The sequence below is a fragment of the Canis lupus genome, chromosome 1, assembly GCF_048164855.1.
Source record: "Canis lupus baileyi chromosome 1, mCanLup2.hap1, whole genome shotgun sequence".
Taxonomy (NCBI): Eukaryota; Metazoa; Chordata; class Mammalia; order Carnivora; family Canidae; genus Canis; species Canis lupus.
Genome location: NC_132838.1, coordinates 17,872,390 through 17,884,431, shown reverse-complemented (window position 1 = coordinate 17,884,431; position 12,042 = coordinate 17,872,390). Strand labels below are relative to the sequence as shown.

Sequence of the window (12,042 nt, the reverse complement as noted above, 5' to 3'; positions counted from 1 at the left end):
GAAAGCTCCTTCCCCTGCTTCACCCTGTGAGGGCACATGGCCGTGGCCCTGGAAGAAGTTCTTCACCAGGATGTGATCGGGTTAGAGCCTTGATCTTGGACTTCCCAGCCTGGAGAACTGTGAGAGATGAATTTTTGCTGTTTATAAGCCACCCAGTCTGGGGTGTTTTGTTAGAATGGCCCCAACAGACTCGGACAAAGGGTAGCGGTCTGGGATGCTAGAGGCTGCCCTGAAGCCAACGAGCTGAAAGTACAACTGAGTCACGGCCACCCACACGGGTGGATGTGTTCTGGCTGTGTAAACAAGGTTTGCATCACATTTTAAATGTAGTTAGGGAGGTTACTATTTAAAGAAAGCCTTTCTGGAAAGAGAATATTGACAGCATGAGAAATCCAGATTCACACATTTGATGTTTTCCTAAAGTAGATGAACATCATTACCATGGCCTTTTGTCAGCATCATTTCCTCCCCAGGATGTGTGTCTGAGCCCCCACATGAGGAAGCAGGAGCTTATTTGTCCTACTGCAGGGCCGTCTCTTTCCGTGGGGGAGTTTATTCCTCCCACACCTACATCGCTCTCAAGTCCGGCAGACACATTCACAGATGCATGAGATATCCAGATGATCATGAAGAAGCCCTTCTTCGCTTGTGACTTAATCTCAGTGTCTTAGAGGTCGGATTCATAATCATTCCTGGGGTAAAAAAAAAAAAAACACAAATATTGCCACTTAACATCCGCCATAGATTTTTTTTTTTTAAACCCAGAGACATTTACAAGAGCATCTGGCTGGGGGAAATCTGGCCTATCCATGTTAGCTGGCAGTGTTAATCTGCGTCGCTAAAGGGAGCCAGGTGGTCAGCGGCCCCCACATCCACAGCGCTGAGTTTAGTGAACAATAACAAGTTGTGTATAAATCGGTTTCCATGGTTTGTTCATCTCAGCTGCTTTGCAGGTGGCTGAGGACACACAGCTTGTCTCTGCATGTTAAGGAGTGAGCAATATGACAATGTCACATTTCCCCCCACCATATTAGAGACTGGGGTTTCATACATATAAGACTCTTTGTCCAAGAGGGGAGTTTTATCCTGACCAGTTAAGGGACAACGATGGTCCCGACTTTATTATTTTGTCTTTTCTCTTTTCTGTTTCAATTACCTTTTGTGTTTCCTGCAGGAAACATCTCTCTCAAATGCAGGCAAGACACTGATGAATTCCTTTCTGATTTGAATTCAGTGGAGCCCAAAGAATACGCTCTAAGAAGTAAGTAGGGTTTTTTTCTGTCCTGTTGGGTAGGTGAACACAGGGCAATCTGAGGTTTGTGCTGGGAGGATTCTGGAAAAACTTGATAATTAAAAACACAGAACCATAGATGGAAGGCAAGATGAGCCTCCATTTACGAATTGCTCCAGGAACCAAGGAGGGAGGAGGAATTTTTTTTTATTGCATAAGGGCAATAGAGGAAGTGGTATTTAATTCTAGCCAGAAGGAATCTCATGAGGACCAGCCTCTTAATAAGATGAGAACTGTTTATGAACTGTAAGGTGCTGTTTACTAATATTGAAGTTGGTAGCATTTTACTGTCATATGAGAAACTTTGTTTTTCTAGACATTTAGTCTGTTTTTGATCATGAATTACCTCATTGCTTAGGGAACCAGTTTTGCCCATTATGTATGTGACAATAAATTCTGAGGAGCTTGTTGGTGAAGGCTGGACTGACCCATGCTGGGAGAAGATTGACTGTAGCCAAAGCTCTTTGCATGTGGTAGGGGCAGACTCAGGCCACCGTCATTTATTTTTTGTTAGTTTCTCAAAATTATTCTCACAAGTAAAGGGACACATACCTTCCTGCCAGAAAGGGGCAGGAAATCCGATTCTTTTTCAGTGGGGTCACCTCCTGGAGAATGATTCATTGTTGATGCTAAAGGAAACCACTAACAAGGAGAAACATAGAAACTCCATTCTCTCCAAAACTATCATGGCAATTTCCATTTGCATTTAAACACGACTGATTTATTTTGTATTGGAAAACAGTAGCAAATACACATCGTAAAGATAAAAGTTTTTCTCTAGTATTGGGGAATTCAGAGTAGCACACGATTGGAAGCAGTTGCCATTCTACACTGGATTGTATGTCCTGATATTTAATAAAACATTGGAAAATATATAAATCTAACTAATTCAAGGGCCATCTTCAAATCCCATTTTAGAATTGTTACAACACTTACTGAAACCAACAGGGAACATTCTGACAAACCTGGGCCAAACACGCTCGCCAAGAAAATCCCGGAAGGTACAGGGATTGGCTGAGACCGGCGGTGATGAGGTGGTGGCACATGTTGTCATTGTTAGTCACCCAGCTGTGTTGACACTTTCTTTGCCTTACAAGTTACTCCTGGTCACGTTCCAACAATATTCCATCTGTAGGGGCCTGGAAATTCTTTCACTAAAAAAAAGTTTCCCAAGGTGAATGGTCCAAGAAAGAATCGGATGATTTGTATACATGGTGATAGATGACCATTACTTAATTTACTAGAGGAATACCATCTGTAGTTGTTTTAATTGATTTGCTGTCTACCGTACCAGAGAATACTTGACATTGTTGCTTTGACATGTTGTCTGAGAGTTTTGAGCACAGAGCATGGTTCTGACCTTCCTTCTCGATATGGTTTTCCTGACAGTCATGTGGATGGAAAAATGATGTGTTCAGTATTTAGAGAGCACTTTTACATGGAGGACAGTTCCCAGCCTGTGAGAGGGTTGTCCTACAGAGTCCTACCTGCCCCACCACGAGCAGGGAGTTTTCTCTGTTTTATAAACGAGAAAATGTAGCTGCAGAGATGTAAAGTATCTTGCCGGAAATAAGTGGTAGAGATAGGATTTGAGCCCAGGTCATCAGATTCCCAAGCTTCCGCTTTATTTTTTTTTTAAGATTTTATTTATTCATTTGAGAGAGAGAGAGAGAACGAGAGCAGAGGGGAGAGGCAGAGAGAGAGAGGGAGAAGCAGGCTCCCTGTGGAGCAGGGAGCCCAATGTGGGGCTTGATCCCAATACCCTGGGATCATGACCTGAGCCGAAGGCAGATCCTCAACTGACTGAGCCCCCCAAGCTTGCACTTTCAATCTCTGCCTAAAATAAGCAATGAGAGAGACGAGAAAAAACATGGCAAAAAGGAATACAGCAGAACCACATGTAAGGGGAATATGCAGAAGGAACAGCAAGAAAGAAAGTTGTAGAAGAATGAGGGGATGTAAAGGTGCCAAACATGCAAAATAAGGTGCTGTGTGGCTCAGGGAGACATGTATGTGTCAGACAGACAGTGGAAGAGATGCATGAGGATGATGATCTCCAAACTGAGTTAGACGTGGCCTCGGAGTGAGAGCTGCTCAGGCCAAGGGTGTGACTGAGGTCCCCTCAGATGTCAAATGATGAGTCATGTTTCATTTCTTAACTTGGGCAGTAGGAACATAGGTGTTTCTTATTTTCGTCTTTATGCCTTTTAACATATTAAATGTCACATAATCATGTGTTAAAGCTCCATCCCCAAGCCAAAGCACTGAGATGACAGCAGCAGGATCTCTGATAATGGGCGAGGGTCTGAGGAACACAGTGGGGAAAGAGGGTTCGTGAGAGTTCAGGGGAAACCCAGGCAGGAATGGTCTTGCAGGAGGGAGCTGGAGTCGTGGTTGGTTGGGGCGGGGAGAGACTGACATTAGAGCCAGATACCAGCCAGCTGCGGTGGGGGGTGGGGTGGGGGTGGGTGAGGGGGTAGGTCAGGGTGTGGAGGGTGAGGGGGGTCAGGGGGAGCAGAGGGTGGGGGGTGGAATGGAGAATGCATTAAGGAGTATAGACATGACTAGAGGGACGAGTATGGTGCTGGGACTCCAAACTGGAGTTCCATTTCTTTCTTTGCACCATCTCTTTCCAGTTGCTTTCCAACACACATCCATCATCTCAAAGGGAACAAAAGCAATCAAACACTATTTGTGTGCCTTGATTTTGCCACCCTCTCGGGTCACCATCTGGTTTTTATGCCTCCTTTGTTGCTAAAGTTCTTGGTTTTTTGTTTCTTGTTCTGCTTTTAAACTCCATGATCCACTGCAATCTACATTCAGTTTCACATCACATACAAACGTGGCCCCCTCAAAGACCTCTGGCCTCCTCCCTCCTGGATAATCATTTTTCTGCCTCTCAATTACCTTTTTCCATGACCACTATGGCATTATCTGCCTTCCTCCTTAAATGCATCTATTTCTCTCTTTTCTTTTTAATGATTTTATTTTTTTTTATTCATGAGAGACACAGAGAGAGAGGCAGAGACATAGGCCAAGGGAGAAGCAGGTTCCAAGTATGGAGCCCGATGTTGGACTCGGTCCCGGGACTCCTTCTGTGAGAATCAGTTGGTTATATGTGGAATTTATAATAAGTTTTGTTGATTTCATTATTATTTGTAATTTGTGTGGTTTATGGGCTGAATTGTGTTCTCCAAAATTCACTTGTTGAGGTTCTAACCCTAGTACTTTATTTCAGAATGTGACTCTATTTGGAGGTAGGTCTTTCAGGAGATCCTAAATGAGGTAAAATGAGGTGATGAGAATGGGTCCTAATCCCATCTGACTGGTGCCCTTATGGGAAGAAGAGATGAGGACATGATACTCACGAGAAGGACCAGGTGAAGACACAGGGAGATGATGGCTATCTATAATCAAGGAGAGAGGACACAGAAGAAATCAACCCTGTTGACACCTAAATCTTGGACTTCAACTCCAGGACTGGGAGAAAATCCATCTCCATTGTTTTAAGCCACCTCATCTGTGGTGTTTTGTCATGGCAGCCTGAGCACATTAATATAGTGTGCTATACATCTTTTATATCAGTATAACTAATGATAATCTTCCTATTTTATATATATATAAAGTTTTTTATATATATATAAAATATATAATAATGTGGAAATATAAAACATAATGTGGAATGATGATGTGGAATATATATATATTCGGAATATATATATATTTTCAATTTGGGTAGAGAGCAGCTTACGAGACATGGACCACCACTGCCAAAGCCCCATCCAGCTGCTAGCTGAGCCCTTAGGAGCTGGACCTAAGAATCTGAATTTCAATTTCAGCCTCTTGTGAATTTTGATAATTGTGATGGTTAGATGAAAATAGGGACATTTTCTGGTAGTTACTGGTAAAAATATAAGTCAGACAAGTTACCAAAAGTAGACACAAAACCCAACCCCTTCATATTAGCTTGTTGGGGCTGCTGTCATAGTTGGGGGACTTAAGCAAGAGAAATCAATTTTCTCACAGTTCTGGAGGCTGGAAGTTGAGGACCAAGGTGCTGGAAAGGCTGGTTTCCTCTGAGACTTCCGTCCTTGCTTGCAGATGGCTGATGACACCTTGTCCTTGGTGTCACTCTGTATGTACAAATATGCTTGTCTATGGACACCAGTCAGAGGGGATTAGGCCCCATCCTAACAGACTTGTTTTCACTTAATCACCTTTTTAATTTCATTATGATTTTGAGAGAGAGAGAGAGATTGGAGGTGCAGAGGGACTCAAAGAGAGAATCTGAAGCAGGCTCCACGTTCAGCTCAGACCCTGACATGGGGCTCGATCCCATGACCTGGGATCATGACCTGAACCAAAATCAAGAGTCAAACCTTAACTGACTGAGTCACCGAGGTGGCCTTCACCTTTTTTCAAGACCCTAACTCCAAGGAGAGTCACAGGCTGAGATACTGAAGGTTAGGGTACCAAATAAATATTGGAGGAAATATTCAGTTCAGCCCATAACACCCTGTAAAGCCCATGTTAGACTTCTAAATTCCAGAACTATAAGGTAATAAATTTATGTTGTTCTAAGCCACAGAGTTCTGATAATTTGTTATAGCAGCTGTAGGAAACTCCTACAGATTTACACAGGAAGCTCACTTTTATGATTTTGGCCACACAGCTCAGTGACCACATGCCTATCCTTTTGTTCTATGACCACCTTCCATTCTATGCTCCCACATGTTGTTTTTCTTGCTGTGTTTTGAATATTGGCCATAATGTGGAATGATAAATTTATAGAATTTAGTGACTATGTCCTAACTGTAGCATTTAGTGAATAAATCCTTATTAATTTATAGATAAGGATGGAGATATATCCATACATCCATATATCCCATTGGGTTGTTCTATTTGGGGACTTACTCCTTTGGGCTTTGTATATGTTCTAAAATAGTGATTTCATGGGTTTTGTTCTGTCTTGTCTTTTCTCTGGAGAAAGGGCTCCTGGAAGCAAAGGCCTGTAGTTTATGCCCTTATATATAGGCATTTGGCAATAAATGCAGTTATATGTTCTACCCCTGAGCTATATCTCCATAGGCACTTGGTATATATGTACATAGTTTTAAAAAATTTATTTATTTATTTATTCATGAGAGAGAGAGAGAGAGAGAGAGAGAGAGAGAGAGAGGCAGAGGGAGAAGCAGGCTTCATGCAGGGAGCCCGACATGGGACTTGATCCCCGGATTCCAGGATCAGAAGGCAGGCGCTAAACTTCTGAGCCACCCAGGGATCCCCATATTTACATAATTTAATGAGCAGATGACCAGAATGCATGATAGAAACTACTAAAAGGAGATGTTGAAGTTGTGTTATGTTTCTTTGGTCCTAGGAGACACCTGATTGGCTGTTTCTGCAGATCTTTTCCCGTGGCCCACCAGGTTCTCCAACATCCATTATCCTGGGATCGTATCTCTTTATAAACTTATCACACCTACCCTGAGCACATGGCTGCTTCTTGCCTCCAGGCCCTCAGCATCCCCAACCAAGTCACACAAACATCTTTGGTTTGGATTAGAATACCCAACTGGGAAGTGCTGTGGGTTTAATTGTGTCCTCCAAAAAGATATGCTGATCCCCTAACCCTGGTACCCGTGAAGGTGATCCTATTTGGAAATAGGATCTTCACGGATGGGCTCAAGTGAGGATGAGATCATGCTGGGTCACGGGGAACCCTAAGACAATGGCTGGTGTTTTTGTAAGAGGGAAATTTATACACAGAGACCCACAGGGAGAATTGCCATATAAGGATAGAGACAGAGATCAGAGTGATGCATCTACAAGCTAAGGAACGCCAACGATTGCCAGCAACCACCAGAATTTAGGGGAGAGGCATAAACAGATTCTCCCTCAGAGTCTCCAAAAGGAACCAACCCTGCTGACCTCTTGATTTCAGACTTCTGATCTCCAGAACTGTGGCACAATACATTTCTCTTGTTATAAGCCACCCAGTTTGTGGAAATTAGGAGAGCACCATGAAAAACCCAGAAAACTATGGGCTCCCAAACACACCCTCCAGAGTAAAAAACATTTGCCTCTATTTCTGAGATGAAAAACAAAACAAACAAAATATGCAGTCTCAGGTAGGTCCTGGAACTCATTTTCTTTGGGATGTACTGGGCTCACGCACGCCCATTTCATAAAATCCACTCGGACCATTTATACCCCCATCTGCAGTAGAGGCCTTTCAGGGGATGCTGTTTATGTGGAATTAGAACTGTGCTGAGCATAGCGAGGCCCCGTGGGTTCACACGACGTCTGCATGTTCCTGCGCTTTATTCCTCAGGGATGGAATCGGGGCGGGGGGGCCTCTGGTTCCCAAGTAGTCTGCAGGGCTTTTCATTTCCTGTTTTCTCTAATCTCATAACATCCTTGAAATCTTCCCCAAGAAGCTATTTGTGCTTTAAAAATCTTTAACCCTTTAAGTCCCTGGTCCCTGTGTCAAGTTTCTCAGCCCTCCCTGACCCGGGGGGTGGGGGTGGGGGGAGGGTTACTGAGCTTCCTTCTTTGATAACTTACTCGCTTAGGCTTCATCTCTCTCTTTCTTTCTTTCCTTCCTTCCTTCCTTCCTTCCTTTATCTTTCATCTCTTGGAATGATTATTTCCTCTCTCCTCCCTGTGTGTCTCATCTTCTTTCCTGGAAGGGAAGGCCCATGGTTTATACCCTGTTTCAGGAGGCAAGCTGTAGGTAGGTGCTCACTGGGCTAGCTGGTCACTGATCCCAGCTGAGCCTTTGTTCTCTTGTTATCATTGGAGGACTGACCATCAACTTGGTTTGGATTCTCAGACGTTGCCTCTTTTCCCATCTGACTGTCAGTCTGGAGGCTGTTTTACTCAAGGCCAGCCCCTCCACTCATGCTGGAACTAGGAATAGAAAAAATGCTTAAACAAATAAAATCTTTTAATAGAGAAAGGGTGACACAGTGGCATCCACTGACATCTCTGGATTAGCTGAATTTCAGACACATCCATGCTGTGGTAGGTTGAAACACAGCCACGCAAGTGATTTCAACATTCTCATTCCTGAGACCTGTGAATGTTACCTCATATGGAAACAAGATTTTGCCCGTGAGATTAAGTTAAAGATCTTGAGATCTTGAGGAGAGATTATCCTGGATTATCCAGATGGGCCCTAAATGCAATCACATGTACCCTTAGAAGTGGGAGGCACAGGGAGATTTGACACACAGAGGAGTAGGTGATACAGCCACAGAGGCAGACATTAGAGTGATGTGGCCACAAGCCAAGGGGTGCCAGCAGTCGTTAGAAGCTGGAAGGGACAGGGACGCCTGGGTGGCTCAGCGGTTGAGCATCTGCCTTCACCTCAGGGCGTTATCCTGGAATCCCGGAATTGAGTCCCACATCAGACTCCCTGCATGGAGCCTGCTTCTCCCTCTGCCTGTGTCTCTTCCTCCCTCTCTGTGTGTCTCTTCATGAATAAATGGATAAAATCTTAAAAAAAAAAAAAAAAAAGGCTGGAAAGGGCAAAAAATGGGTTTTCTCGGGGATCCTCCAGAAGGAGTGCGACTCTGCTGACATCTCGATTTCTGCCCAGTGATACTGATTTTGGACTTCTGGCCTCCAAAATTGTGAGAGAACAAATACCTGTGGTTTTAAGCCACCAATTTTGTAGGAATTTGTAATAGTCACAGAAAACGAATATACCTGCTATTTGTATTCTCCAAGTCCAAGATTAATAGTGACCAGACACAAGGGGGACTACCAGAAGGTGTTTGTAAAAAGCTGCTTTAGGAACTTTGGATATCAAATTGATTAACACCTTCAGATCTCTTTCTTACTACCAAGGAGGTCTCTGGCAACAGAGGGCTAGTATTTTATGTGTATGCCTTGTATCATCCTCTATAGTGCAAGGACTATTCAATTCTAGTTTTTAAAATTCTCCAGTGTAACACAGTGATCTGGTGGGTGCATAATAAATATTTGCTGTTAATGCTGTAGATGATAATTTCAGAATTTATTTGTGGTTTGGCATTCTAGAAGCTTCTGCTGCCTTCAGCTTCATGGTATAAGTGCATTCATATTTTAAAATATAAGACCACTGGACCAGGGTCTTTCTTTCCTCCTTTCAAACTCAGAAATTAATCAGCTCTATATTTTAATATCTGCATATCATCACCACCATGTGAGAAAGCAAATCTGTCTGCCAATTAGCATTTCCATTCTGGCAGAATGGAAACGAGTTGTTTTTCATCTTTTGGAGATGAAAATTTGAAACAACTGCCATGTGATTTGAAGTAGCAGGTGGGATTAATCATTAGTTTATCCTTTGCCTCCCTCCCAAGACAATCACTTTGTATTTTTATTTGGATGGTGCCTATGGCCCAGCATCTCAGCTTCCTGACAAAAACCAATTAAGCAGGAGGCAGGGAAAGGGCAACTTGTCCGATTGAGTTCATAATCAGAAAGGAAGCAAATGCAATTGGAAATTTGCATAGCATTCAAAATAACCTCAGCCAGAAAGCCATAAATCCAATGAGTTTACAAAGCAGAACCCCAACAAGAAAAAAAAAGGCGGAATTTGATCTTTTCAACTGAATAATTAGGTACCCCTCTCTATTAATCCTTTAGAGTTTTATGTAAGGGTAAAGTCAGGCTTGGTATCGGCATCTCTCTTGTTTTAATCTCCTTGGACTCTTATTAGTTCCAGTTCCTTAAACTTCCAGCTACAGTGTTTGAGATACTCAGTGATAGAGAATGAAACCAGGGAATCATTTAGCTTATCTCTAATAAATACATCCAATATTAAAAAATTATTGCTGGTTTTCTTGACACATGGAGGACTTCAAAATATATTCATGGAGCTGGATTTTTGGCATTTAAATTTTATTTTTTGAAAGTTTAATTCATCTCAGCAAATGTTTTTTTGAACTCCTCCTCTGAGATATCCATTAGTGGAAACACAACCCTTCCCTCGCATGGGAGACAGACAGGTGAACCATTACACGCCTTTTAGTGTGATACACCAAGCAAGGGTCTAGACTCCATCCCAGGGGAGACCACCTTTCTGCCAAGACCCAAAGGATGATTCAGCATTTGCCAGGCAGACAGGAAGGAAGGGCATTCCAGGCAGAAAAACAGACAAGTGCAGGCCTGGTGAGTTCTGTATAATGGAGCAGAGGAAATGGGTGTGGGTGTGGGAGGATGAGCCTGGAGAGGCAGGTTAGGTCATGAAGGGCCTTTTAAACCACCCTGAGGAGTCTAGAATTAATCCTAAAGATCAGAGCCATCCAGCCTGGCTGCACAGAGTATCACCTGGGAAAATTTAAAAATTAATGCCCAGTTAATGCCCAAGCCACACTCGGAGCTCATTCTTTGTGAGGGTGAAGCCTGGGTCTTAGTATTTTTTAAAGATACCGCAGGAGATTCCAGTGTCTATGCAGGCTTCAGAATCCCAGCTCTGGAGAAGAGGTCTGCAGTATCCCCCTGAATGACCAGATAGTAAATATTTCCCTTTTGTGGGAAGCCTTTGTTGCAGCTACTGAACCCTGCCTGTATCTCTAGAAAGCAGTGTTAACAACGTGGAAACATGCGAGATGCTGTATTCCTATAAAAGTTTACTTACAAAAAACAGGGCCACAGTGTGCCAGCTCCTAACTCTACATAATGAAATACCACTGAAGAATTTAATATATATATATATATTGATTAAAATTTTTAAAACATATTTTATTGTTTATATATCATATTTACTAAATAATATATGTATCTATTCTCGCTGTAAAGGAATCAAAAAAATACAGACCTTTTTTTTTTTAAGATTTTTATTTATTTATTTGAGATAGAAAGCACGAGCAGGGGGAAAGGCAAAGGGAGAAGGAGGGGGAGAAACAGACTCCCCCCTCAGTAGGGAGCCTGAGGTGGGGCTCGATCCCAGGACTCTGAGAAAATGGCCTGAGCCGAAGGCAGATACTTAACTGACTGAGCCACCCAGGTACCCCTAGTACAGACCAAGTTTAAGCAGTTTCTTGTTTCCTTATTTAATTCTCAGTCCCCAGCTGTTATCAATAGGTATCTATCCTTCTAGAACTTTCTAGAACCTTCTCCTTGTATTTTTGGGTCTATATATCTACTAGGAAGATATCATATTGTTTTGTAAAATTAAAAAGTATTTTTTAAAAGATGAGATTATTTGAGAGAGAGAGCATGCGAGCAGGGAGTGGGGCAAAGGAAGAAGGGTAGAGAGAGAATCCTCAAGCAGACTCTCCACTGAGCATAGAGCCCAACATGGGACTCCATCTCATGACCCTAAGATCATGACCAGAGAGAGGTGAAATCAGGAGTTGACCACTTAACCAACTAAGCCACCCAGGTGCCCCTACATTTATTGTTCCTGAACTTTTTCCCATCAGAATAGTATCTCTTGGAGCATTTCCTATAGCAACAAATAGAGATCTATCTTATTTTAGTTGTTGCAGAGCATTATAAAATATGAAAGTACCATACATAGTTCATTGCACCTTTGCTTGACAGAGCAAATTGAAATTTGAAATTTCTGACATTAAACAGTTCTTGTCCCACAAAATGGACTTTTCATATGGTCCAACCTAATAGTTTGTGTCTATCTTTTCTTTGCCTTTATGGACATTACTGCCACAACCATCTTGCAGTTGCATGCTCGTATGTGTTTCCCTGGGGCAGATCCTGAGCTGCTGAATCATTTGCTGGATCAGCTTGCTGGATCA

At 42.7% G+C, this 12,042-nt stretch overlaps 1 protein-coding gene across 2 annotated transcripts in view; it reads left to right on the top strand.

The window, feature by feature from the left end:
- The first annotated feature begins 1,058 nt into the window (after positions 1 to 1,058).
- The window catches only part of LOC140630948 (O-acyltransferase like protein-like), a 69,282-nt gene continuing 58,298 nt past the window's right edge, over positions 1,059 to 12,042 (top strand). Inside the window, exon 1 of one of the 2 annotated variants that reach the window (XM_072821965.1) lies at positions 1,059 to 1,261. In XM_072821965.1, coding sequence (XP_072678066.1) covers positions 1,108 to 1,261 — 154 coding nt within the window. In that variant the 5' untranslated portion in view covers positions 1,059 to 1,107. The remainder of the gene's footprint in view (positions 1,262 to 12,042) is intronic. The other variant, XM_072821958.1, reaches the window with a different exon arrangement.